The sequence below is a fragment of the Tripterygium wilfordii genome, chromosome 13 (assembly GCF_013401445.1).
Source record: "Tripterygium wilfordii isolate XIE 37 chromosome 13, ASM1340144v1, whole genome shotgun sequence".
In the NCBI taxonomy this organism is placed as follows: Eukaryota; Viridiplantae; Streptophyta; class Magnoliopsida; order Celastrales; family Celastraceae; genus Tripterygium; species Tripterygium wilfordii.
This window is the reverse complement of record NC_052244.1, coordinates 15601550-15628436: the sequence shown is the minus strand read 5'-3', so window position 1 is coordinate 15628436 and position 26887 is coordinate 15601550. Positions and strand designations below refer to the sequence as shown.

General features: G+C 38.0%; 5 protein-coding genes across 6 annotated transcripts; 3 read left to right on the top strand and 2 right to left on the bottom strand.

The window, feature by feature from the left end:
• The first annotated feature begins 1405 nt into the window (after window positions 1-1405).
• On the top strand, window positions 1406-4568 carry LOC120013006 (guanine nucleotide-binding protein subunit gamma 2-like). Its single transcript, XM_038864598.1, has 4 exons — window positions 1406-1901; window positions 3965-4017; window positions 4103-4147; window positions 4244-4568. The coding sequence occupies exons 1-4, from the start codon at window positions 1767-1769 to the stop codon at window positions 4338-4340; spliced, it is 330 nt and encodes a 109-aa protein (XP_038720526.1). The 5' UTR covers window positions 1406-1766; the 3' UTR covers window positions 4341-4568.
• LOC120013004 (ADP-ribosylation factor-like protein 5) lies at window positions 4394-7185 on the bottom strand. Its single transcript, XM_038864597.1, has 4 exons — window positions 6801-7185; window positions 6602-6688; window positions 6299-6508; window positions 4394-5061 (listed from the first exon to the last, which is right to left on the bottom strand). Exons 3-4 carry the CDS (start codon window positions 6488-6490, stop codon window positions 4702-4704), a joined length of 552 nt encoding a protein of 183 aa, XP_038720525.1. The 5' UTR covers window positions 6491-6508; window positions 6602-6688; window positions 6801-7185; the 3' UTR covers window positions 4394-4701.
• A 138-nt stretch (window positions 7186-7323) lies between these two features.
• On the top strand, window positions 7324-11378 carry LOC120013003 (pyruvate kinase isozyme A, chloroplastic-like). Its single transcript, XM_038864596.1, has 6 exons — window positions 7324-8100; window positions 8225-8315; window positions 8428-8621; window positions 9655-9776; window positions 10097-10575; window positions 10717-11378. The coding sequence occupies exons 1-6, from the start codon at window positions 7534-7536 to the stop codon at window positions 11016-11018; spliced, it is 1755 nt and encodes a 584-aa protein (XP_038720524.1). The 5' UTR covers window positions 7324-7533; the 3' UTR covers window positions 11019-11378.
• Window positions 11379-20295: 8917 nt separating this feature from the next.
• Window positions 20296-21788, top strand: LOC120011867. Its single transcript, XM_038863009.1, has 3 exons — window positions 20296-20719; window positions 20836-21025; window positions 21109-21788. Exons 1-3 carry the CDS (start codon window positions 20333-20335, stop codon window positions 21705-21707), a joined length of 1176 nt encoding a protein of 391 aa, XP_038718937.1. The 5' UTR covers window positions 20296-20332; the 3' UTR covers window positions 21708-21788.
• Window positions 21789-22824: 1036 nt separating this feature from the next.
• Window positions 22825-26287, bottom strand: LOC120011958 (armadillo repeat-containing protein LFR-like). 2 transcript variants are annotated; one of them, XM_038863160.1, is made up of 8 exons: window positions 26024-26287; window positions 25768-25937; window positions 25539-25666; window positions 25202-25473; window positions 23951-24056; window positions 23723-23861; window positions 23508-23635; window positions 22825-23353 (listed from the first exon to the last, which is right to left on the bottom strand). In XM_038863160.1, the coding sequence occupies exons 1-8, from the start codon at window positions 26199-26201 to the stop codon at window positions 23098-23100; spliced, it is 1377 nt and encodes a 458-aa protein (XP_038719088.1). In that variant the 5' UTR covers window positions 26202-26287; the 3' UTR covers window positions 22825-23097. The 2 variants fall into 2 exon arrangements, with proteins under 2 accessions (XP_038719088.1, XP_038719089.1); XM_038863161.1 differs by having other exon boundaries at window positions 25202-25452.
• Window positions 26288-26887: the final 600 nt, after the last annotated feature.

Below are 26887 nucleotides of genomic sequence, written 5' to 3'. Positions count from 1 at the left end.
AAGACACGACAATTCTAGGCCATCGGATATAAACTCAAACTATTCAATGTTTTGATCACGATGAATTTGATTTTTGTTTCAAACAAAAAATATACCGTTGAATTCGTTATGAAAATACTACATATTTATGATTTTTAAAAATAAAAATAAAATTTTTTACTATCTATAAAATACATTACAGCGGGACCTGCTGTAGTAATTTTATTACAGCAGGTCCCGGGCACCCTCGGCAGTAGTCGATAGGGAAAAAAAATTTCTAAAAAATAAAAATGTGTGTTATTTGCATAATAATTAGATTTCAACTTTATAATATAACTATATATGTTAAAAAAATATTATTGTATATAATACTTGTGAAGATATAAAATATCTGTAAATAAACTCCACTACGTAGCATGGCAAATTAGTCTAGTTGAGCCAGACAATTACTTTTGTCTCGGAATTGCTGGTTCTAGGAAAAAAAATAATATGGAAGCAGTCTTTATTTTTGTTGACATTGCACGAGCTCCTCACTAGTTTTTATATAATATCCGTACTTTGTTCAAATATTAGTGGATTGAAACTAGTAGAAGCTATATTGTATTTCAAATTTTCACTTTGTCTAATCATGCGCTACAGCAGAAAGAGTAGAGGTTAGACGCCTAAATTGGGCCGAGAGACCGTCTTTATGTATGACACGGTCATGGACTTTCTATAGGGTCATGGTCACAGTTCCGCGTGGACTTTCAAGCCCTCAAAAAACCGTCCCTTAATATGCAGGAAACCGTCCCAGACGCAAGTCTTCGACAGCGCTATTCAGATCGACTCTAGCTTGGGCTTCCGTTGTTGATGGGCCCATGCTATTTTTTGCCATTACACCTATCACTGTTAACCCTAATTCTCACGTACAGTTTGGTTCTTGTCTTGAGAAGGCTTATTCGTGGTTTTCTAGTGGAATCGACCGGTAGTGCATGCCAGGTATGCGGACCGCGGGATGGCGCCGAGAAGGGATCAAGAGATGGCGGTGGGAGTGGATTGTCCATAATTAAATACTACTTTGGGCTTGTCCAGTTATAAGCCCAATAAGGTCAACAACCGATACCCATACTGCGGTCCGGTTGTTGAGCCCAATACATTACTTTGGTAATGGATCCACAGTTCGTTGAGTCCTAAGATCTTTTTATGTGGGCTGACACATTAAAACCAGTTTTAAGCTTCAATTCTTATTGTGTTCTGGCCCACTCAAAGAAGGCCTCCTCCTTTCTTGTGTGTTTAAGGTTTAAGCAACTGTCTCAACCTTCGCCAGAGTGGCAGAGTGTACAAGATTCATGGTCGTATCACAGTTAAGAGTCATCGAGTGGTTGGAACTTGGAACACAGATGTGCCTGTTTCTGTTTGGCAGAGATTCATTTTCACTGACTCCATAAAAGACAAAAGGCAAACAATGAGAGAAAAAGAGTAAAAGACAGCCAGCTTTCATACACAACCGGAAAACCCAATTCGACAGCGAATAAAAGTTCTCTTTTTTTCCTGCTCATTCCATCGTAAAAGGTACACAAAAAGACAAAGAATTGTCATCCCGTTTTTCTCGATCTCATATTCCTTTGTCCTTTGATGGAAGATAGCTAAGTTCAAATGATTATGGGGCCATGGAGATTTATGGGTCGTCGTTATTTTACTCTCTGACGGTGTCAATTTATTGATACAACTTTCTTCCATTCTGATATTTTTCAAAGAAAACAAAATTGTAAGAACAAATTCATAGGGCTTTTAGTGTGGGGACGAAGATGCAATCGGGTAGGTCCGAATCCGCGGGCCCGATTACCCTGCGACTTCAGTCTTTGTCATCGTCTGATATGAGAGGTAAGCATAGGATACAGGCGGAGTTGAAGCGGCTAGAACAAGAGGCTAGATTCTTACAGGTCAGTTCATTGTCTGCTTTTCTTAAAGCGAAATTTTTTTTGTTTGAGCTATTCAGTCTTGTTTTAGTTTATTATCTTATCAGTTTCGGCTGTTTATGGATGGAATTCGTTGGTCTCGAAGGGGATCTTTAAGGTTTAAGTGCATTTGTTCATGGATATGGGAAGACAAGAGTGATTAGACCTTTGTTGGTCTTCAATTTTGGATTTGGAATTGCAAATTTTGACTTCAAACATGTGAATTCTGTTAGATATAGAGCATTGATGTTGAAAAAAAATCCACATCTTTGATTAACTAAATGTCAAACTCTCTGCTAGTGACTAGGTTGTGTTGAAATAAACTGGTGTCGGAGTCTCGGAGACATGTTTGGCACTTTGGCCCTATCCAGCTATCCTGCTGGATTTACCACTTAATGGTCTTTTTATAATAATGTGTAATTCTGAGGAGCCTTTACGCCCACTTAATCTGATAACTGATTAATGTTGTCTTGATTGTTCCTCAATGATTTACTCTTGGAAGTTACAGGCTTTTCGTTTCACTGTGTGTGTCATCTTACATCCTATGAGCAGAAAAAAGAGGGTGTTATCTCTTGAAGACTTGAGACTTGAGAGTTTTTTTCCCCCTATAAAAAGACTTGAGGCTTTCCATCTTAAATGAATTTGGCCCTTCGATCTGAGGTTGTTTGAAATTTGTCTGTGCTTTTAGTTTTAGTGGTTATGTTGCCGGTATTAAGAAAGAGAATAGAATACGTTCGTGTATAGGCTTTTTCCCTTTTCGGATAACTATTTCTCATTGGAATCTGTGGGTGGCAAATTTCCCAATCATGCAAGAGTTTGTCACCAAGGCTTGTGATTTACCATCCAGGATTATGAAAAATGAAATTCAAATTAACTTGTCTTTCCCTACTATTTCAAACTACCAGCAATGAGTGCAACCATTGTGATACATCAGTACGAGTCATTGATCTCAGTTCTTTTAAGTTTTTACGCCATTTTTCTGATGTCTTCTAGTTGATATTTGAAGGGTACTGTTTCTTTAAATTCTTGAGGGTCTTAATTCAGTAAACGACGGGAAACTGTGAATATTGTAAATAAAACACAAATATCAAAGACCGCAAATTACATCATTTTCAAAAGGCTAAGAGAAAACCAGTGTTCAGGAAATAGAATGTCAGGGCTTTAAACTCAGAGGAGATAGGTCTAGCATCATTGGCTGGTGGACATATTAAAGAATAGCTTTTAATGTGCGCTGCAGGAAGCTATTAAAATAAACTATGTTGTTAGCTTAAATTTACGGACTCTCAATTTTACCCTGTATTCCAAGAGTGTATTGTTCTTGTGGAGAAGTTGGGTAGCTGTTTTATCATTGTTCCTGCCCCCATTGGAGACACTTTTGATCTTTTAAGTCCTGGGAAATTGGGAATTAGGAAAATGTTGGATAAACAGAGTGAAAATCCATTCAGGGAGACGTTTGCACCCTTGCCATTGACCCGTGGTACTGCTCTCCAAACGTAACCATAAGGACAAAGTTTGCATCTTCCTGTGTCTTGTTCGCGCTGCTATTGTTTATTGGGGGTTCTCCACAAGCATCTCTTTAAAATGTTTGTGCCGGTACCCAAATAATATTTAATGCATGTTATACAACTACAGGAGCTATTCCTTGTGTGCAATGGAAGATGTCTCCATAGACAACTGTAAGTGAGTGGGCTAAAATCTTAGAACAATTTATGCATGGCGAAGAGAGGGCAGTCGGGAAGACACCTGATTGGATCTCATATTTGGGACTGGAGTAGGATCACATATTTTGATGCCATGGAAAATCGTTCTTCTTGCATCAAGTATTAGAGAGAGATCTTTATTGGAACTGATCTTCGATTTAATAGTTCGTCAGTACCCTTCAAATTGAGGACAACCTGCTAGTCTAGTGATCTGAACTCTGGAGTTTGCCTCCGGGCTTTAGATTATGATACAACTATCTCTCCATCTCGGTTCCTTCTGCTACAGATTGTCGATTAAGCTTATGTTTAGTTCCGTATTGATTCTCTTAAATTTAACTGTATGTGCAGGAAGAGCTTGAAAAGTTAGAGAAAATGGAGGCAGCATCAACTGCATGCAAAGAGTATGTATGAAAAATTATGTCAAGTATTTGGAGTGTTCAGTTTTATGGTAATAATTATTATTACATTTGTTTTTTTGGATGGCAGGATGCTGACTAATGTTGAAAGTAGACCAGACCCATTACTCCCAGTGTAATTCACTACTGCCTCGGTTAATTATTTTCCTGCAAATTCAAAATGTCCTTTTGTAAATAAATTCTAATTTCCGAATTATTGTGCTTTTAACAGGACAAATGGACCCATAAATCCATTTTGGGATAGATGGTTTGAAGGCCCCCAAGAATCAAAGGGTTGCAGGTGCGGGGGCAGGTGCTGGATACTCTGATAATATTCAATCAAGCCTAGCTGAAATCATTGAGAAAAATATTCACACAGAAGTTCCAATAGAGAGCCACTGGCATTCGATGTAATGCTCCATTGTGCAAAAAGTTTTACAATTTTCTAGCAAAATTTTTTTTCCTCATTGACAAATGTTTAATGAAATGCTTCAATTCACAGAACATACAAATTCTTCAGGACAAATAGAAATGTCAAAAAGAATCTACAGATTTGATGAAGAGTAGCATCACTCGCACACTAAAAAGGTACAGAAAAGATGCTACCATTTCATCCTCTCTTTTTTTCAAGCATCTGAAAAAGGGGAAAAAAAAAACAAAAAACGCAGTATTAGTTACTTGATCACACAATCAGCTTGGGGCTTTCCCAGTAACTCGCTGAGCGATCCACCCTAGACCATCATAGAGCCCTTCACCGTTAATTGCACAGCAGGCTTGAATGTGCCAATCGTGATTCTTGATGCTGTGTAGAGAAAGGGCATCAGTAATTTCAGCTGGGCTCATCGCATCCTTGAGGTCTTGTTTATTTGCAAAAACAAGTATAACAGAGTGTTGAAGATCCTCATGTCCAAGCAACCTGAAAAGTTCCTCCTTCATAATGCCAATCCTGGCCCTATCAGTGCTGTCTATCACTGCAATAACAGCATGAGTTCCACGGTAATATGTTGCCCATGATGTCCTCAGCCTTTCTTGACCACCAAGGTCCCAGACCTAATAAAATTAGCAGATAACCATGTAATATTATTGATACATATCCATGGGTTGCCTTCAAAAAGAAAAGAGGGAAAAGGGCAAAAGAGGGTGAGGGCACAAGGTCATTGCTACCACAGTAACGCACAAGTGAACTTGGCACAACCAAGTTAGTCATTCAAATCGTGCAACACAATTTCTTAAAGACATGATCTAACCAAGAATTCAACCAAACAAGTGCACACATCTTTATCTGGAAAGGGAAGCCTCCCAACTACAATTGCAGTAGGCAAGGATTTGACTGCAGGCAAGAATCTGAGTGCAACTATTAAACCGAAAATAATCCATAAAAGCTCACTAAATAGAAAAACCAAAACGCTGAGATGAATATATCCATGTCATATATTAAAATCCAAGAAAATGCCCTGATTTGAATTGCCCTCCAGACCAAAAGGCAACAGGTTAAAACCCTCTATCTTTGACCATCTAAGTAGATATACCACTCCCCCAAAAGCCTCAAAAACCTTTATCATTCATTTCCTAATCCATGAGATCCAAAAAATGGAGAGAAAGATACTAGCATTTCATACGGTCAAGTACGAAAATTCCAGGCTTCAAGTTCCATTTCAACAGGATTCAACCACACCCATAACACTTCCAAAATGTGTAAAAGTCAAATCCCATAACTTTCATGTCTGAAAAACGAATGAGGTGGTTCACTGACCGCACAAATCTTTTCATATAAAGCATTGGTACTCCAAGAAAGCCTATTTCAGATATCTAAAGAGAGGAAGCCTTTGCTTGTCCGATTTATAATGCCCTATGCTAAGGCCTGCCTTGGAAGATTTTGAAGATGAGGGATCAAAATCTTACACCCTCTGCACACCTTTGGCAAGAAGACAACAAAATATGAGCTAAAAAAACTAAAAAGTGTTGATAATATCACATAGAATAGACATAGTGAAGATCCTCATATTTCTAAATACAAGGAAATTCTTCATCGGTTTTGCATTTGTTCTTTTCCCTAAAATCCCTACTGATTCATAAAATAATTGTAATTTGAAGAAGATAAATCATCTTTTCTCTGAGAAGAGAAAGGATCAGCATACACTCTTAATCCATTTGCCTCCTGCTAACTACAAAAATCCCCAAAAAAAATTGCATACACAGAGGGTACTAACTTTCAACAAGAAATAAAACCTTGAGAAAACAAGGAACAAAAAATAAAATAGAGGGAAGTTCAAAGTTTCCACCGCACCTCGAATCGAATGTTCTTGTAGACAAGTTCCTCAACATTGCTTCCAACAGTAGGGTGAGTAGTGACTACCTCTCCTAAGTGCAATTTGTAAAGCGTCGTGGTCTTGCCCGCGTTATCCAACCCAACAACCACAATCTTGTACTCCTTCGCAGGGAACAACATGAACCAAAATCTCGATATGAATGCACCCATTTCGTTATAATTTATAACCTATATGCACATATCAAAATTCAAGTCACGAACTAGAATTATATTAGTAATGAGATGCGGCCGAAACGTCCTTAGAAATAAGGAGAGGAATACCTCGAAAGATCCTAGTTTTGGGCTTGGTCGAAAATCAAGGAACCAATTCTCTTCAGAAAATCGTCCTCAAAAATATCAATAAATGAACTGCAAATCAAGAAGCAATGCAAAGAGCCGAAATCAAGAAAGATCGTAATAAATGATCAAATCGTGATTGCTGGCAGATCTAGAAAAATTAGGCCAATAGAAGCGATCGAACCTGAATCGACGGCAGTGATGGCCGTTTGAGCATTTTTGTCGATGGAGAGGATCGAGACGCAAGGAGCCCTAATTTTTGGCGAAGAAATGATTTGGGGAGCAAATAAATGATGACAAATGCCCCGCCCTTTATTAAGTAGACCCCGTAACTCCACAAAAAACTAATTTTTCAATGCTCTATTGTTCCTATCATATTCAGCTCCAAATCCTTCTCTTTCTTTCCTTATTTAAAGACGGATTTGAACTTAAAAGAACAAAATAGGTTACACAACGAATCAAAATTCGATCAAATAAATCGTGTCAAATTTAATTAATACTAAAAAATGGAGTTATTCCAATGGTCCAACAAGACTCCAACAAGGACCCATGATCTCTAGAACACAATTCCTTCGACGTTGAGGAGGGTCGCACGCTCCCAAACCCCACACACGATTTATCCTTCAACATGGACTTCTTCAGAAGTATAAGGGTGTTTTTGTTACCGAATCAAAATTTAGGGCTTGTTTGATAATTCCTCAAAGAAGAACTCCAAGTGGCCCCACCGTACATAGCCGTTTGAGATATTTTGTCTTTTCCTCGCTTAAATTGGCGACATCTCTTAAATCGCACTTCCTTATCTCCGCCGCAAGTCACTCGGCCTCCCTCGCGAATTTAATTTCTCCCCTACACTTGCAGAATTCTCTCGCTCCCTCGACTTCATATTCTCTTCTTGCGACCTGGTTTGCCCGGTAACCATGTCACAGTCTCTCCATTTGTTCACTCCTTCCCATACATGGTACCTCGCTTCACCTAAAAACCCCTACTCGAAACCATCCCTCTTCAATTCAGATTGCCGCTTCCCGATCATCGTTCCCAGGCACTCTATCTCAACCAGAGCCTCTTCCAATCCGAATTCTTCACCAACGCCAGTCCTGGTTACAGATAATGGCAAGGGAGTGCCACGGACATCCGAGTTTACGCCGGCGGCAGTTCCAGAGACAGATTCGTCAATTGAAGTCGATGCGGTGACTGAGGCGGAGCTTAAGGAGAATGGCTTTAGGAGCACGCGGCGGACCAAGCTGGTTTGCACCATCGGACCAGCTACATGCGGCTTCGAGCAGCTGGAGACGCTTGCCGTTGGTGGCATGAACGTGGCGCGCATCAACATGTGCCATGGCACTCGCGGCTGGCACAGACAAGTTATCCAGCGTGTACGCAGGCTCAACGAGGAAAAGGGATACGCCATCGCCGTCATGATGGACACTGAGGGCAGTGAGATCCACATGGGCGATCTCGGCGGCGCTTCTTCAGCCAAAGCCCAGGTAAGCTCTAATTTTTCAAGTATGTCCACATTCAGCGAATTGAGAGTTCTCTGTTTAATGCAAGTGTTTTCTCTTGATTAATTTGTTGAAATGTTTTGCTGCATAAATCTGATTTATCATTCAGGATGACGAAATATGGACGTTTAGTGTTAGGGCCTTTGATACACCGCTTCCAGAGCACACCATCTCTGTGAACTATGATGGTTTTGCGGAAGGTTATTATCTTTTCTTCTATTTATTTCTTTATAATGGATTTTTTTTCCTATGTTGATATGCATTGTTATCGTTATGTGGAGTCTTTATCTAAACTCTTTAAAAATTATACAGATGTAAGGGTTGGGGATGAGCTGCTTGTGGATGGTGGGATGGTCAGGTTTGAGGTGATTGAAAAGATTGGTCCGGACGTCAAATGTAGATGTACTGATCCAGGACTGATGCTACCACGGGCTAATCTGACATTTTGGAGGGATAGGCGTCTAGTACAGGAGAAAAATGCAATGCTTCCCACCATTTCTTCCAAGGTTGGTCATGTTTCTTTATCTGCTCTGTTTACCATATGAATTCCAGCTGTTCAGTTGAATGTGGATGATTTGACATGCACTGACGAAAGGAGATACGGGATTGCCATGTAGTGGCCTAATAGGAGAAATTTCAACTGTTAAGAAAGGATTAGCAGATACGTTCCAGGATATTCTCAGAGAGGAGAAAGTAATGGCCAGGCCAGCAAATCAGTGATAAACTCTGAGTACTCAGAGTTTAGAGGAAGATTGGAGGTGGAGATTTCTGAGGGTTTCTGTAGAGAGATTTCACCTAGGTGAGAAATGGAGAGCCATGGTTCTCAAACTTATATGATGGCTGAAAAGGGATTATTCCTGTAAGTCACTTTACTTTCTATCTGATATGTGGATCACCCGGCCAAAATTCAGGGTAAGTGTCTTTGATGTATTGCATATCTGGAGAGCAAGAATCGGAATTTGATTCTGGCCCTAAAGCTTATCACTATTTCAGAGGAAGCCACAGCCTTGAGAAGAGCTGCAGCTGATCTGATGAATATTTATGTGGATGCTTATTCATTTAGAAAGCTTGCTTGCTGGGTGAGTGACTCTGCTCTTCGTCCTAGGAAAGCAGTGGTGCTTCCCTTGGCTGCGTGTCTTTAAATATGCATGGAGATTTTGCTCTCCTGTCAATGGTAAAGCATCAAGAGAAATAGAAAGAGACTAAAAGGCAGGGAAACAAGGAAGAGAAAAGAAAAGCACAAGAGAGAATTTCAATAAACAACTAGGCTCTGGGTGTAGGAATGTAGTCGAGCAGTGGCCATTATCTAAGTTGTTGTCTTTGCCCCAGTCTTGGCACTTGAATCACCTCCATTGCAGTCGTTTGCCGAGGGTGGTTATGATCGACCTGTTAGTTGTGCATTTTTTGTTGCATTTTCTTTATCGCAATTATGTCTGTTTCTTGCGTTGCCGGGCTATGTGCGCATCACTTACCATTTTACTCCATCATGTTCCTGTAATGCAAATTCCTTGCCTCATGTTTGAACTTTTTATCCTCCAGGACTGGTTGGATATTGATTTTGGGATTGCAGAGGGTGTTGATTTTATTGCAATATCATTTGTAAAGTCTGCTGAAGTGGTTAATCATCTCAAAAGCTATATAGCTGCTCAGTCTCGTGATAGGTAAGTGAGTCAATATCTATTATGCGTATTCTCTTCAGTTGTTAAAGTGTCATCATGCATTTTTCTGGTTTTCAATCAGACTGGATTATTCTTGATGGTGTATAGTTGAAATGATGATCATCTAAACCTTTCCTTTTCTAAGTTTGAGTTTTATTGATTTCTTCCATATGATACAATGCGACTGTGTTAAGTATGTTGGATCATGTTAGGGTCTGGCTATCTGCATATTGTAAAGCATCTATGATATGTGTTTTTCTTCTTGACGTTATAACAGATAATCTTTCTTGAATTGACTTTTGGATTTATTGGTGGTGATACAGTGACATTGCTGTCATTGCAAAGATAGAAAGTATCGACTCATTGAAGAACTTGGAAGAGATCATTCAAGCATCAGATGGAGCTATGGTTGCTAGAGGTGATTTGGGTGCTCAGATACCGCTGGAACAGGTCCCATCTGCTCAGCAAAAGATCGTGCAGGTGTGCAGGCAGCTAAACAGGCCAGTTATTGTTGCCTCTCAGCTACTTGAATCTATGATTGAGTACCCAACACCAACCAGAGCGGAAGTTGCGGATGTTTCTGAAGCAGTAGGGCAACAAGCTGATGCCTTGATGCTCTCTGGAGAGTCAGCCATGGGGCAGTTTCCAGAAAAGGCGTTGGCGGTTTTGAGAAGTGTCAGTCTAAGAATTGAGAAGTGGTGGAGGGAAGACAAACGCCATGTATCTATGGAACTTCCGGAAGTAGGATCTTCATTTCAGGATTGTATTTCAGAAGAAATTTGCAATTCTGCTGCCAAAATGGGTAAGATTTTTGGTTCTACATATCCCTGACAAATTTGATTTATCTTCTTGGTCTCCCCTTTTCTTTTGAGTGATTGGTTAAACTTCGATGCTGCTTTTATTGCTGCATGGGTTGTCATATGTTGCGAATGTCATTTTGCAGCTGACAACTTGGAGGTGGATGCTCTTTTCGTGTACACCAAGACTGGGCACATGGCATCACTCCTATCGCGTTGCCGACCTGACTGTCCAATCTTTGCATTTACTTCAGAGATGTCTGTGCGGAGGCGTCTGAACCTACAGTGGGGCCTGATACCTCTCCGTCTGAGCTTCTCAGATGATATGGAAAGCAATCTTAACAAAACATTCTCCCTGCTAAAGGCCAGGGGGATGATCAAATCGGGTGACCGTGTCATTGCTGTCTCAGACATGTTGCAGTCCATCCAAGTTATGAACGTTCCTTGAGAACTTGACTTCAATTGGGATTGCGATGTTTTTCAACCCTCTTCTAGATTAAAAAACTGTTACATCTGAGTTATTAATTCAAAAGAAGACGTGACAAAATTGACGGTGTGAACAAGAAATCATGGCTTCCGCCCTCTCTACCTGCTAACCTTAACCCGGATCTTTTCTTGTAGGAATGCAGGGAGGTTTAGTTCCTTCCACTCTGGCAGCAGTAATGTTATGATAGGTGGCCCCACTGTTCCATGTAATCTTATTTGGCTTAGATTGAGTATACTTGTTAAGAGGAATAGCTGCATTTTGCCATCTCTTATCGATCCATTTGAGCCATTTCGGATATACCAATGCAAACATGGTTTGACAGGTTGAGGTTCCCATGTTGGAATTTGTTCTTGGAGGTCAATGGGTGCGCCAAAATCTGAAGGCCGGTGGCTTTGGTGCCCGTATGACTTATTCTAAATATGCAGGCAACAATACACATTCTCCATGGATTCCTGCCCTGAGAATTTGACTACCAGCTAAAGGATGCACAAATGTACAAATATTGGGCCTATTGGCAGATGCTTTTGTTAAGTAAAGCCAATTTAGCTGGGCCGCATGGGCCTCCTTTGCTGGGCTTTGGGGCTTTGAGGTTTAAAATGCAATGACCAACTTGTTATATGTGGCCTATATATGCCCATTTGTTGGGTACTTGGGTCTGACATAACGCAACCCATTAGTATTAGGACTATATACCACATCATATTGGCATAACCAAATCAGTAGTTTATACATAATATTATTGTACATCTCACACAAGTGATGTGTTTTCTAGCCCTAAGAGCCAATAACGTCAACCCCTAAAGAACAAATGTGTGTGAATTGGTGGCACAGAGCGAACAATATATTTGATGTGTTTAGTGTTTGATTTCTAACAGCATTTTAATACCTAAACAACAATGTGAGATATGGTACACAAACTTACAAGTGGTTTCTAACATAGTAGTTTGAATTAAACAGCCTAAAAAGGGAAAGAAGTCCAATTATATATAAGATGTTCAGTGCCTGTCATGTGGGGAACACATGTTATAGAGGAAATTATTAAGTGATATTTTTGTAATAGATTGGCCAAAAATGGGCCTGTACAACTCTCCTAACAGAGTCCCAATAAGGCAACACAACCACACACTAGCTTTTAGTTTTCCCCACCAGTGCAACAAGCCACAGGTGGGCTCACATTGTCACCAGTATAATGTCAGACTATTAAACCATACACCACTTGTTGGGCCCCCTCTAGATGCCTCAATGACTCTGCAACTTGTTGAAATTGGTATTGGAAAGTGATTGAAAACCCTAGCCCTAGAGATGAATTACCTGCTTCAGTAGCAATGATCATTTGCTTTTAGTGGCATAATCTCTGTTTTACTTGTGAGCCCCCAAATCCTCCTCCTTTTACCCCGCAATCAATGTGAGATATTGGATATTAAATGAGCTCTACATATATATTTATAATTAATAACTATTAAACACGTCACATTGAATTAGGGGTAAAGCGAGGGTCAAAAATTGAGAGTCTGTAGCATTATTCATATGTGGTGTTTTGGTTCAACTTGTTACATTGTCTCACCTGTAACTTATCTACTTTGAGATGAAATTGATTAATTACTCATTTAGGCAGAGCTAAACGCACACAGCTAGGGGAAAAATAATCTCCTCATTATATCATTGGGTATTTTTCAGTTAAGACGCACGTTGGAGATGATTGTTTGCTAACAAGTTTGGTAAGAGGGGAACTCGATAGCTCATACCCTCACTTGTTTATCATGAAAGTTAAGTGGTTTAAGAGTTTGATTACACGACTACCTAACGTATATTCACTCACTCTCTAGTGGAGAAAGAAATTCTTCTAGAATTTTGGCACCTCTTCATCAATGACAACAAAAATAATAATACAAGACATGGATATGACTTGCCACATATGATGATATGATCACAATTGGACCCCTACTAGCTCTTTATTTCATGGTTGTGGACTTTTTCAGATTAAATTTTATATCCCATCATAAGAAACAGATGTTTGTGCATTATATTTATACACTAACCTTGTTTCCTCATTGTAAAGAAAACAAACACCCAAAAACAATAACAGCTCAGTACATATCTGATTGTTTGACTGAAGAACAAAGTTCAAATCACACCCAAAACTAACAAATAAATCTTTCACAAGTGTGGGATCATGTTTAGTTAACCTCATATCTTACTTATATCATCTGGGTATTTTTCATATTATAAAGAAAAATACAAACTGTCATGACATTTTATTTTACGTTTGGGCCCCCTTTGGTCTAGACTTGTTCAAACTAAAAATTACATCTTTAAAAAAAAAAAAAAACTCAAATTTACAAATAATACAAAGTTGATTGTGCAATTATTTATATATATATAGTGACCTAAACCACATTCACAACTAAACAAAGCAAACCCAATACATTATTCCAACCACAAATATGAAATATATATATATAAATAGTGCCAAACAGGAGAGGTTTTTACTTTGAGTGTTGATGAGATAGAACAAAGACAGAGCCATCATTTCTTATATATGTAAGACTTTCATTTTCACACATATCTTTATGTCTTCATCAACCTTCATCTCATCATAAGTAAATACATAGAATTCAATATTTGTTTGCTTTACAAGGGGATGATAACCTCTAGGTGCACCTAGGTATATCCTATATGCACCAGTCGATCTTTCACAATCGGATAAAGGCTTCTACAATAGAATAGAAGTCATTACAGATTTAATCATATACGTCTAGTTTGTTTATCGTAACGTCTGTAATTAAAACTGTAGGGAAACACATGACTTCCACTCTATGGGGACTTTGACCCCTTTTATTATAGGTATACCATATGCATCTATTTATTATGTACTTAACCATAACTATTATTATTTAGTAAAGTTTAGTTTATAAATATTGCAAGAAAGTAAAGGCTATTACATATCTCAAATATTGTGGGTCCAAATATAGAGTGTGTGCAAGGCTGTGTTGTGAAAAATAAATTAATTAACAAGGTAATTAGATAGAGATAGATTTGAGAAGAAAACAACAAAGTGTTAGGTAGGCCAACAAATGGTGTTTTTTTTGGAGATTAGTGACATTTGCTCTCGTATTTTGGGTTGAAGTGGTTGTATAGTAGATGACCTTTCTTTAGTATAGTACAAGGTGGTTTTTGTGTAGAGGATGGTCACCAAAATAGTGCATATGTCCTCATGATGTTAGCATCTTCAACCCAAAACAGCTATTTTTTTTCCCTTTTGATTCCCTAAAGAGTTGTTCACATCCACCATGAAATAATTGGATGGGTTGGTTGAAATAAATTAAGGTTGTTCAATAGAGATTCGGTTGGCTATTTTAAATAATAAATTTTTAATTGGCATTTAATGGATACTCCTTAATCCTATTACAATAGATGTTATATATATATATATATGACGTGGGGTTAATATGTTAAGGGATTGTTATTATAATTTGTGGGGTCATTTATATGGATTGGGACTCCTCATCTGTCATTACATTTGTAGGAGATAAAGAGAGGGCCACTCATTGATAACCTCCTTGTTTAGTTTTGATGGAAAATGAGACTTATCAACTTTAGGCTTATACCCCACTCTTTCTTTAGCAAAAATCCTTTTTTTCCAAAACAAATTAAAAGCATGTACTTTTGTTTTTCTTATTTCTTAATTCATAATTTTGCAACAATTAACATGATAATGGTAACCCATTCCAATCTAGTGCAATCCAATGTCCCAAACAGAACTCAATAATTGTGAATCTAAATTAGCCTAACCCAACGAGAGGGGTCGAGTTGGTCTGGAGATATGCTCTTTTAATTGAAAATTTAAGTTTGACTCACTACTCTAACATCGATAAATATCTTTTACTAAAAATAGGACTATTTCGAGCATCATATACTAAACATATTCAAAAATATATGCGAAGCAAATGACCCTCAATTAAGAAATATTTTAAAAAAAAAGAAGAGAAAGTAACTTTTGGGATTGAGGAAAGGTAAGGGTTGAAATTAGGGCTAATTTCTTGGCAATTGTGAAAGTAAAGGCCTAATTGCAATATCTTAAAGGCATCTCATCCAAAACAGTGAAAATTTAAAGCATTATTAGGTCCATGTTTCCCAAAAAAAGAGAGTTAAATCATGATGAGTTTTCAATTATTTCAATAGACATCATCAAAAGAAGTTCACTTAAGTGTGGCACATTAAAGTTATAACACATAAAAGCAAATAAAGCCAACAGATTAATGACAAATTATTACAAATTGCATCATTTCAAAACATGAACAAAAATAAAAAGGCACATATTAATTTATATATATATATATATAGGACCCTTTTTTAATTGCTTGCACTAGAATATAGGGACAGTACACCAGTAGTGCAGATTACCATACAAAGAATATTGATTGCAGAGAAGTCTATGTTAACTTTTTTCAAAAAACAAAACCCTTTTTTGGGCATTTGATGTGTGACTTGTCTTCTTTAGCAATATTCTCACATAATTATAACTCACCCACTTGTAACCCTTATCCACAAATGACTACCATATACGAGTATATTTTTCTTGATTAATTTTCTCTTGTGAATTCATTACACTCCAACTAATGGCTCCTCTAATAAAGTACTAATGATCCACTTAATTCAACACTTTTGACTAATTACGGATTTGCAATGAGCACCCCAGCTGTTAAATAATTTAAACATCAATAACAACATCATTACTGTACTGTGTAAACAAACAAATTTTACTACAATGCCTTATCAATTTTTTGTCACTGTAATTATTAGAATTTCAACTTTCCTTTTGTCGTTATTCACGTGCCCCACTCAGGGAGAAAGCTTTGGTCTGGTCAAATAATTCTACTGTTGATATGCACTACAAATATTGTATGTATATATATAGAGAGAGTAATTCTCACACGAGGATCTAATGTATGAAGTGTAAAATAAGGGTTATTTTTTAACGGTGTAGATGAATGAGATGATAAGTGGAGTCCACTACCTTATGTCTCACGTGTTTCAAATCAATGGTGTAAACATACACCCTTATTTTTCACTTTTATATGAGACCTTTATGTGAAAATTCCTCTATATATATATATGATACATAAAAGCTGACGTTTATATGAAAAATATTTCAGATTTTCAGGGGGTATTGTTAACCCATGAGCTTTTGATTTTTCTTGTATGTGTGTTTTATGTGTTTTTGATGCTTTGTGGTTTTGGAATGTTTTAAATGATGGAGTTTGAATGATACAAGATTATGCTGGGGAGTTTAATTCACATGTGTTTCTCATGGGTTTAATAAAAATTAAAATTTTCAATGTGATTTGAAGTTATTAATTTGACTAAGATTATTTCTGTCTACAAAATGCATGAATCATGGAGTTGTTCTTTTAAAACACGTACATCTAAACATCTTCTCTCGTTGTTCTAAAGTGTTAACTTAATTGGGTGATAGTTTAGTTGGTGAATTTTTCTGAAGCTAAACCATATGGATTCAAAAGGTTTTAAGTTCGATTTTCACTGCGAGCAATGTCCTTGTGGGTACGCGCTGGACTTTGGCTCAACTTATCATATTATCAGGTGAAAAACTTTTATACGTGTAAGTCTGACAACTCAAGTTTAGACTCATATTGTATGTTCAAAAAATAAACTTATAAAGTATCGTTCTCGCGGTTAAAAAAAAAGAGCTGTTCTAAAGTGTTTTTTGTCAAACCCATGAGAACACATTTTGAAAAACTCCCAAGCTAGAGTAGATTTTTCAAGAACACTCATACCCTAACCCATGAAAACACCCCAAAACCTACAAAAACTAAGCTCCCAAGCACAACCTTAGCGTCCATTATGGGGTAGCCAATAAAAAAAACTTAAAAATAAAAAATCTATGTAATTTGTATGTTAATAGTAGTATATAGAATCTATAATATATATATATATATTAAAAAATTAATTTGCACCCCATAATGGACGCCACATTATTGTTTACTCCAACATTGATATTAACTCAGTAAGTGTTAATCATTCACAGTGAGTTTAACGCGTTGCTATTTTATTTAACAAAGTCAAGGTCATTGTGCAAGAGTGAGTGGAGTCGAAATTAATTTCACTAAAATCTCATGATTTTATTAATTTCAAGTCTTTTTTTAGTATTTTCTCTATGGTAAACATTAATTATTTTCAAACGACCAATAAATATATGGCAAATCACTACATTTTATAAAGTTAAATAATAAGAAAACAGAGGGGAAAAAAAAAAACCAAGAATGCAACACACTCGTAAAATAGTCATTATTCAGTGGGTAAAATAGTGTAAAGTGTTTTTCAAACCCATGAGAACACATTTTGAATAACTCCCAAGCTAGAATAGATTTTTCAAGAACACTCATTCCCTAACCTAGGGTTGTGAAAATTAACCGAAAAAACCGAACCGCTCGACCGAACCGATTGATTGGGTGGTTCATATAATACATGTAAGTGAAAACCGAATTGATCGGTTATGCTAGGTTAAAAAAACCGAAAATTCGGTCGGTTTTTTATTTATCAAGACAAACCGATCAAACCGACCGAACCGACCGAAATTATATATTTATAAATATTAAATATATAATATAGTTAAGTAAGTTAAAGTTTTACAAATGTACAAATTTACAAGTTTACTTATAAAATTATAATCTTTTATTCTTAATAATTTCTTATTATTAATGACTTAAATATATTATAATGATAATTGTAATTTGGACCATTGAATTTTGAATCAATGGCCCAAGTGTGGTCCTTAGACCTTAAATTCGTTTTTTACTTTAGTCTTTCAATCTTTCTTTACTTCTTTGAATTATGGATATTGGATGTGCAACATATGCCTTATGCGCAAGGGCCAAATGGCTATTTAATTTTTCACATATTTAGCTAGTATACTAAGTTAGTGTATCAAGCCCAAATATTTGACCAATAACCAAAAAACCGAAAAACCGACCATAATAACCGAAAACCGTTGGGCGGTTTTCATGTCAAGTTAAGCGTGACCGTTGGTTATCGGTTTTCTATATCTAAAAAAACCGAAATTTCGGCCCGGGTGTCCCAATGTAAAATAGCCGACCAAACCGACCAATTCACACCTCTACCCTAACCCATGAAAACACCCCAAAACCTACAAAAACTAAGCTCCCAACATTGACATGTGGCGGTAGCTAATAATTTAAAAAAAAAAACTTTAAAATCTATCTAATTTGTATGTTAGTAGTATATAGAATCTATAATGTGTATATATATGATAATACTAATTTGACATATATATTAAAAAAATTAACTTGCACCCCATAATGGACACTACATTATTGTTTTCTCCAACATTGACATTAACTTAACAAGTATTAATCATCCACGATGAGTTTAACGTGTTGCCATTTTATTTAACAAAGCCAAGGTCAATGTGCAAGAGTGAGTGGAGTCGAAATTAATTTCACTAAAATCTCATGATTTGATTAATTTCAAGTCTTTTTTTTAGTATTTTCTCTATGGTAAACATTAATTATTTTCAAACGACCAATAAATATATGGCAAAACACTACATTTTATAAAGTTAAATAATAAGAAAACAAAGAAAAACCAAGAATGCAACACTTTTACACCCGAGTCACTAGTTAGAGTGATAAAGATAGTGTGTATCATCCTTATAAAAAAAGGTTTGAATCATTTCTCCCCCGTTTTTTTTAAAGAAAATGCAACACTTTCGTAAAATAGTTATTATTCATTGGGTAAAATAGTCTTTTCACGTGTGCACATTACTCTCATTTCCAATCATGGGACTGTATTGGGAACATAGAATGATCAATCCAACGGCTATAAAAAGATTCGTGCATTCAAATTTCGTGTTTCAAAAACTGATTTCCAAGTAACCGATCAACCAACAAAACGAAAACACGTGTCGCATAATGTTACGCGTGCTTCTCCACCATCCATCTCATAGCCACTCAACCACCTGAACCCGCCCCCCTCCCCCATATTTCTCACCTCCACCTTCTTTCAAATTTCGAATCTGCCCCACTATCATGTAAATGCATTTCCCATGTCCCCGCAACGAATGCACCATAATGTTGGGGGTAACTCAGTCATTAAGTAACAAAGTTACCAATCATGATTTTTTTGTGACCTGTGACCCCTGAATCAGTTTTAAACTCGGGATGATTAGGATTACTAATTTAATCCTGAGCTGAAATCCAACGCACAAATAAGATTGGATCGAGACCCAAAATATGGCTCTTAAACCCTCTCAAAAAGTATACCCGTCTCATCAACTCTCGATCCACGAAATCCAAGAAATCTTAAGAAATTACGTCTCATTCGTTTGAACTTCCGACCTAAAAGATCTTTCATCTATAAATTCGAAGATATAATCACTAGGTTAATAGCAAGGTGTTGATACCAATCACGACAAACAAGGCCACATGTCGATGAATTAACGGATCAAGAGTAGGTTGGATCTTACATTACTGGATAAACTAAACCACGTAGGATTATACGTGGACACTCTAAGCCACGTCATCGACACTTCATCCTTCAACTTCCCCAATAAAGTCCCAAACCTTCACTTGCACACTCCATCGCTCTCAATACACCAGAGGCCTCTGAAAAAAGCCTTTTGTAACTCTCTCTCTCTCACTGATCCATTGCCGGAGATCAGTGTATCGGCGGAGAAATGAATGTTCCGGCGATCATATCTTTCATAACTACAAACAATGCTCGTCTCCTTGATCATCGCAACCATGTCTTTCACGAAAAATCTTAAGCCAAGAAAAGCGATCTTCGACTGAATTTCAATCTCAAAAGTTATTCGATTCTCTACCTTGATTTTTTTTCCCTTTCTTTTCTGGCCATACTCGGTAGAGCAAGGTATCCCATTTCGCTTGCAAGATAATTTTGGTAGATTTCAGATATTTTCAGCGAATTTTTTGGCCGGAAAGACTTTTAGAGATCGCGGTGCAGTGTTCCTCTTGATAAATGAGGACTGATCGGAAGTAGCAGTGTTTGGCTGCAGAGATTTCATGTATTTTGCGAATTTATGCACAAGAATCACTGAATCAGTCATTGAATAGTCACTGTGAGTCTGTGACTTTAGAAGGGAATCCAGGTTTTTAAAGCTCTGCATAATGGAGCAGAACTGACACTGGCGTTTCAACCGAGTATAATTAGCAACTTCCAATTCATCTCTGACCTTTAATCTTGGGTTTTCGTCACTTTCTTTCATCGTCTTCAGAGTTATGCCTTTCCCTATGAAGATCCAGCCAATCGATTCCGATCATGATCCCCAGTTCCGACCCGAACCCGCTAAACCTGTGTTGAAATCTCGGCTCAAGAGGCTTTTTGATCGGCAATTTCGAGTTTCCTCGGCGGACAAGCCCGGTGTTGGTGAACAAACACAAGATGGCAAAGACGGAACAGCTACTCACGAGTTCGAGCCGAGCTCTGTCTGCTTGGCGAAAATGGTGCAGAACTACATGGAAGAAAGCAACGAGAAGCAGCTTCGAGGCCGCAATCGCTGCAATTGTTTTAATAGAAACGGGAACGACAGCTCCGATGATGAATTTGATGCATTTGGCGAGTCGATCAACGGCGGATCATCTGGTGATGCCTGCGACTTACTCAAGGTAAAATTTCTTTCAAACCTAACATAGCGCAGATTATCTGCCGAAGCTTTATAAAATCTAGAACTTTTTTCGAAAGCGAAATCAATTGATGGTCAGTGGACATTTTGTTTGAACAGACTTTGATTCCTTGCCCAAGTGTAGTAGAGAGAAACCTGTTAGCAGATACTGCGATGATCGTAGAGAAGAACAAGAATCAAAAGCGAAAGGACGAGTTGAGAAAGATCGTAGCCGATAGCCTGTTCTCTCTCGGTTACGATTCCTCAATTTGCAAATCAAAATGGGATCAATCCCCTTCTTTTCCTGCAGGTACCTCTGAATTTCTCTCAAAACAATGTTTCTTATCTTCAAAAATAAATTGAGAAAATCGATAGTTTTGTTATTGTGTACAGGTGAATACGAATATATTGATGTGATCGTTGAAGGGGAGAGATTGTTGGTAGACATTGATTTTCGATCGGAGTTTGAAATAGCCCGATCGACTGGTTCTTACAAGGGGATGCTGCAATCGGTGCCCTATATCTTCGTCGGGAAAGTGGACCGGCTAGGGCAGATCGTATCGATCGTGGCTGAGGCAGCCAAACAGAGCCTCAAGAAGAAGGGAATGCACTTCCCTCCCTGGAGAAAAGCCGAGTACATACGTGCCAAATGGTTGTCTCCCTACACCAGAGCCTCCCAACACGACGCCGCAGTGGTGGAAGACACCAAAGTTGAAATCCAGGATTCTCCATTTCCCGAAAACGAGACCGCCGTCTCCGAGGACACAAAAATTGAAGTCCAGGAGAAGAAGGCGGCGAGTGAGTGCGGAGAACTGGACCTGATATTCGGAGAGGTAACGGAAACAGAAGCGGAAGTGACGACAACTTCTGAGTCATATTCGCAGGTGAAAAATTACTGCGAGTGGCAGCCACCGGCGGTGAAACCAAGGAGTTCTGACAGAAGCGCCAGAATAGTCACCGGATTAGCTTCTCTTCTAAACGAGAAACCCTGAAAAAATTTTGGATATATTTTTTTTTTCAATTTTCAGGTAAAAAAAAATAGTATAATCGGTAATAGTACAAAAATCCTTCTCTCTCAGTTTTTTTTTTTTTTTTTTTGCAAGGGCCCTGGCAACTAATCTATTATCATGTTTAATAAAACAAATTTAAATCAAAAAATGGCAAAAAGCCACTTCTTTAATAACTAGTTTCTTAAAATATGGGTCATGTTTCTCTGCAAGGGAACAAAGGAAGGAAGAAGGATGAGAGTAATTTGTTTTGTTTACACATTTCGCATCTTTTGAGGGCATTAACTTTTTTCTTTTATCTTTTTTGAAATAATTAATTTTACTTCTTGCTGAACTTGGGTTTGTTGACAACGGGAGGTACTCGTGGTATCTCAATCGCCGTGATAAAATTTGCTTTATTTGTCTTTTAACTCCTCTTTTGCTTCAAATACTGGCCCCCGAGAATAAAATTCACCACTTCACGGGCTCCAGAGAAGTTAAGCTTTACAAGGGCCAGACTTAAATTCTTAATTATATATAAAGTCATGGAATTAGGATATTAAAATTTTAATATAATAAGCCAAAACGGCCATAGGTTAGGACTTAGGAGATGAGTAAGGAGACAGACTATAGTGATTTTCTTTTATTGAAACATTTATTTTAGTGTGTGACATGGACAATAACATTAGGTTTCTTCACTCCTTTGTCTTTCTTCTTCAGTTCCTCACTTGGCTAACTTTTTCTTTGTTCTTTCTTCACTTCTTTCTTCACTTTTCTTACACTTATATTCAGTTTCTCTTTTGGCAGACGTCTTTTAAAATTCTCAAAAGCAAGAATATATACATGTATATATATTCCACTACGCATAACGACTCTGAGGATGTGACTTTCAAGCACATCTTCAATCAGCAATCATAAATCAACTCGATTATTATGTCTTCCTGTAACATTAAGGTTTAGATGTACTCTTTAGTTTGGTGGGTAAGAGGTTCGATCAACAAAACAACAGCACACATGCAGAGGAGCCTCACGATCATTGATCCTCCCGTGGCAAGAGCCGAAAACAAAAATAGCAAAACCCAATTATCTCAAGGAGTCAAAGCTAGATACAAGCAGCAGCAGCAGACTATGACGCTCTTACATTTCATTGAAACTATTATACCACACACTCAAACCAAGGGGAACTGGATCACAAAGGAGTATCAAATTACGTTTGATGATGGATCCGTCTAGACGGATCGCCTTAATTTAACAAACCTAGCAGGCTGTCTTGACATTTTGACCAACTAAAGCCTTACTACAGTCAGCCAGCATATACGGGGCCTAAAAGGTGGCTAACTATGAACCTAATAAATTACAGTAAGTACTCAAACCTACAAATGATTAAGAATTTAGGTTACATACCCCAAATACCCCGAGCGGAAGCCACTTTATTGTTTGGTCTTGCAGTCAATTCATACAATATCCTGGCAAATGTGTCAGAATATCTGCTATCAGAGAGAAGTATCTCTGCGAATGCATTCTCATAAGACAATAGCAAGGTCCTGTTCTGCGGCTCGGAAACAAGGCTCTCCAATATCATTGCTGCTTTCCTGCAAATTTCTGGTACTGGGTGTGGTGTCTTGATCACTTTCAACAGTCGATCAATTGCCCTGAATTAAGTCAATGGAGATGGAAAACATCATATCAAACATACAGCAAGTTACCTGGTAACATCCTTCAGCATAATTTTAGTTCTTGCATTGTTGATGTACAATGAGGGAAAAGAAAACATAAAGCACTGTGAAGAAAATGCTGGAAAATTACCATCGTTCACTGGCAAGCTTCAACCTGCAGTCCATGTTAACTTCAGCAAGGTTATAGAGTGCACCAACAGCAGCTGCTTGGGCATCACCTGCCGGCAAGCTCATAAGATCAACTAATCGCTTATGGATCTGCAAAAATTCAGAATAATCATATGCATAATCCACATGTGTTTCTGTCAACACAAAAAAAACATTATTGGTTAAAGCAATATGAACCTGAGGAACAAAGGGAAGAAGGAAAGGTTCGTTATCAGGATTGATTATTAAACGTCCCAGTAATTCAGCAGCTGCACAATGCCAGGCTCTGACCGCAGATCCCAGCATCCCCATGATGGCTTGAACAGCACGTTTCTCGCTTTTCAATGAGAACAATCATGAGATTTGATAACTGAGTTAAAAGACTAAAGACGTAGGTTAAAGCCAAATGCAGGGTAGATCTCTCACGTAATTTTGATGTAAGATGGCTTTGAAGAGCTGAAGATTCGAAGGTCGAGCAATGGAGCCAAATTCACAATTGTCTCAAGGGAATTTGTAACAAGTTCCTCATCCTCTGTTCAAGGTGGAAACTTTAAGAGGATTACAACCAAAAGCATGAATGCAGTGAAAGAGACAATGTGATACTTTATACTTAGACTATTTAATATTGTGATATCAAGTAATAATTCAAAAATCCAAAACCAACACACTATCTTTCAGGATTCTCTGCACAAAAACAGAGCATAAGAAAACATATCAGCTCAAGTTTGATGCAACAACTACAATTTCCATATGATGCTTCACGACTGTCACCCAGAAAAATTACAAGCTAGAAACAAATGAGATATTCAAAGTAAAGTCCCCACTCATCACTAAAGCACTGGAGAGAGATGGAGGAGGAGCAGAGAAAAAAAATGGACCCTGCGAGTGCAGAGAATAAGGATGCACAAGGAAAATAGTGGATAAAAAAAAAAGAAAAAAGGGTAGAAGTAAGACTTGGAAATTAAGTGCAGGCAATAAGGATGCAGAAGTAAAAAAACTCCAACATTCCAGTTCAAAAGTTCAAGTGCCTAAGATTGATTAACTTCATATTTCAGTATACACATCTTAATATAGGAAGAATTCAGATAACTAATGCCATATATGTGAGAACATGCCACCATGCCATATTTATTCATTTCATCAACACATTTAATAGCTCTAAACTATGTAAAAATTAAAAATTGAAACATATGATCTTCAGTACTATCGAAAAATATTTATATTCAAAATCAGATACCACGCCACATGCTCCTTCACAGCACATTGCCTATCTTTTGATAATAAAATTCTGTTGAAAGGACACAAAAGGGGTGCAACACAAGTAACTGGAAGGCATAAACAAATCTGAATGTAATCATTCATGACATGCCTACAAAAAGATTATCATTGGCACACTACCCCACGGAATGGGTCTAATAAATTCCCAAGAAATGTTCAATAGTTTTTCCTGACCATACTGAACGTTGAGAAAATTAACCTTTGAACAAGGACAGAAGAAAGATGGCAGCACTTCGTAGGCATCAAACCAACTGAATCTAGAATCAGTCCATCGTCAGTTTAAAATTATGACATGCACAAATAAATTCAAGGGGAGGAAAGAGCTAGCATTATAGATGACATTCAAGAATATAATTATGGAACGAAGGTTATACTGTCACCAATAACACACTGTCTCACCTACGACATAATCTTCTATGCACTGAAAAACCGTCTCCAAACAATGTCGATGCTGAGCCATAATGACTTCATTGTCTGGCATGAAGGAGAAGTTGCGTATGATATTCGAAGCAGCCACAGCACAATGCTGCTTCTCCGCCCTCCCCTCTTCATCCAAATTAAATAATCCATCCTCCTCCATCCACCATTCAGAATGGCGAACTTTCCCTGCACTCTTCTGCCCTTCACCTACGGCTGAACCAGACCCCATGCTACCACGCAAAAACACCACACTGAAATTACATTCTCTCACTCTGAATTTCACACAATCACGTGAAATTTAAACTTAAAAGCTTACCTATCGTTGGCCCCAAACGCAAGGTACTCATCCCCGAAACCTGTTACTGTAGAATTCACACCTAGTGTTCTAACCCTAGGAGCTTTCACAAGCTCGCGAGGTAGCGCTATATCCCGCCAATCATCTATCTGTTCAATTTATAATGAACACTTAAACCATCTCAAACAGGGAAGAATGCAATAAAGGGAAACTGGCCATTCAAATAATCGTAACCTTAAAAGAAACCTACAACTTGGAGAAGAGCATCCAGTAAGCCAGGAATCTTTGCGAGCGGAGTTGCGTCTTTGCGAACTTCGTCTTTCTCCTTGAAGGACAGGAGGGTAAGCGTATTCAATGCCCATGTTAACTCACTCTTTAGCCCACTTTGAAGCGCCAAAACTATCCTTCTATTGTTCTGATCTGAAGTTAACACAACAGATCCAATGAGAATTCGCACTTGAAATTCAAATCTAGTATTGTACGATCTAGGAATTTGAGAAGATTACCGGCAAAGGAAGTGTGGACCTGTAGAGACGGCCCAAGGAGACTCGAGGGAGCGGCGGAATCGACGGCCGACGCAGCGGATACGCTGTTGGTACTGCCGAATGGGCGACCTCTTTTGGCCGGCGTAGCTGTGGTCGCGCCGGTTGCGCCCACTGATTTGCCCAGCTCCCTCTTCTGCATTATTGTTTCGAGGAGATACGGCTATGGCGGTGTAGGAATTGTCTTTGAGGAAGGGCAGACAAGTCCGATCAGTGTGATCGTGACCGGAAATTGCAACTTTTTACAAATATTGGGCTGCAACGAGTCATGGGCTGTTTCTAAGGCCATGAGATTTGGGCCTTCTTGGGCCTTGTTTAAATTGCATAAAAATATTAACCTGAACGAGAACACACCCATGGCTGTGCCACTGGGCTCAAGCAAAGAGAAAAGTATATTCTTATGGGGGAAACTTTAGTCACACCCCGATTTTTACTAAACATACCCCAAGTTGATAGCAACCCAAATTTTTTAACATTTTACTAATGACACCAAAAGTACATAAAATATCAAACATTTTACAAATGTACCCCATGCCCAAAAAAGAGTTTAGAAAACAGAGGAATTAGTTGCATTTCATTACAAAACAGAGCATGCCATTCACTAGAAGACATGCTAAGCAAAATTCAACAAAAAAAGAGAGCACATAATGCAGATAATTAAAAGGATATCCACAACAATTATAACCAAAACAAAGCACAAGATGCCCAGCCTATACAACCCCACATTATCTAACCCGCTTATGAGTTGTTTGAGCAAATTGCTAGTTGTTCAAGAGGTTTGATTGCACCAGCCATTGAGGCGCTATGGTGGTTTAGGATCCACGGTCG

What these genes read in the sequence shown, in the direction of transcription:
- LOC120013006 (XM_038864598.1), top strand. Translation starts at nt 1,767, where the DNA reads ATGCAATCGGGTAGGTCCGAATCCGCGGGCCCGATTACCCTGCGACTT. An exon ending in AAGAGGCTAGATTCTTACAG is followed by an intron (nt 1,902 to 3,964) that starts GTCAGTTCATTG and finishes CTGTATGTGCAG; the next exon opens with GAAGAGCTTGAAAAGTTAGA. An exon ending in GCATCAACTGCATGCAAAGA is followed by an intron (nt 4,018 to 4,102) that starts GTATGTATGAAA and finishes TTTGGATGGCAG; the next exon opens with GATGCTGACTAATGTTGAAA.
- LOC120013004 (XM_038864597.1), bottom strand. Translation starts at nt 6,490, where the DNA reads ATGGGTGCATTCATATCGAGATTTTGGTTCATGTTGTTCCCTGCGAAG. An exon ending in ACAAGAACATTCGATTCGAG is followed by an intron (nt 5,062 to 6,298) that starts GTGCGGTGGAAA and finishes TAATTTTATTAG; the next exon opens with GTCTGGGACCTTGGTGGTCA.
- LOC120013003 (XM_038864596.1), top strand. Translation starts at nt 7,534, where the DNA reads ATGTCACAGTCTCTCCATTTGTTCACTCCTTCCCATACATGGTACCTC. An exon ending in CTTCTTCAGCCAAAGCCCAG is followed by an intron (nt 8,101 to 8,224) that starts GTAAGCTCTAAT and finishes TTTATCATTCAG; the next exon opens with GATGACGAAATATGGACGTT. An exon ending in TTCCCACCATTTCTTCCAAG is followed by an intron (nt 8,622 to 9,654) that starts GTTGGTCATGTT and finishes TTTATCCTCCAG; the next exon opens with GACTGGTTGGATATTGATTT.
- LOC120011867 (XM_038863009.1), top strand. Translation starts at nt 20,333, where the DNA reads ATGCCTTTCCCTATGAAGATCCAGCCAATCGATTCCGATCATGATCCC. An exon ending in ATGCCTGCGACTTACTCAAG is followed by an intron (nt 20,720 to 20,835) that starts GTAAAATTTCTT and finishes TTGTTTGAACAG; the next exon opens with ACTTTGATTCCTTGCCCAAG. An exon ending in ATCCCCTTCTTTTCCTGCAG is followed by an intron (nt 21,026 to 21,108) that starts GTACCTCTGAAT and finishes TATTGTGTACAG; the next exon opens with GTGAATACGAATATATTGAT.
- LOC120011958 (XM_038863160.1), bottom strand. Translation starts at nt 26,201, where the DNA reads ATGCAGAAGAGGGAGCTGGGCAAATCAGTGGGCGCAACCGGCGCGACC. An exon ending in TGGATGCTCTTCTCCAAGTT is followed by an intron (nt 25,667 to 25,767) that starts GTAGGTTTCTTT and finishes TAAATTGAACAG; the next exon opens with ATAGATGATTGGCGGGATAT. An exon ending in CATAGAAGATTATGTCGTAG is followed by an intron (nt 24,057 to 25,201) that starts GTGAGACAGTGT and finishes CACCTTGAACAG; the next exon opens with AGGATGAGGAACTTGTTACA.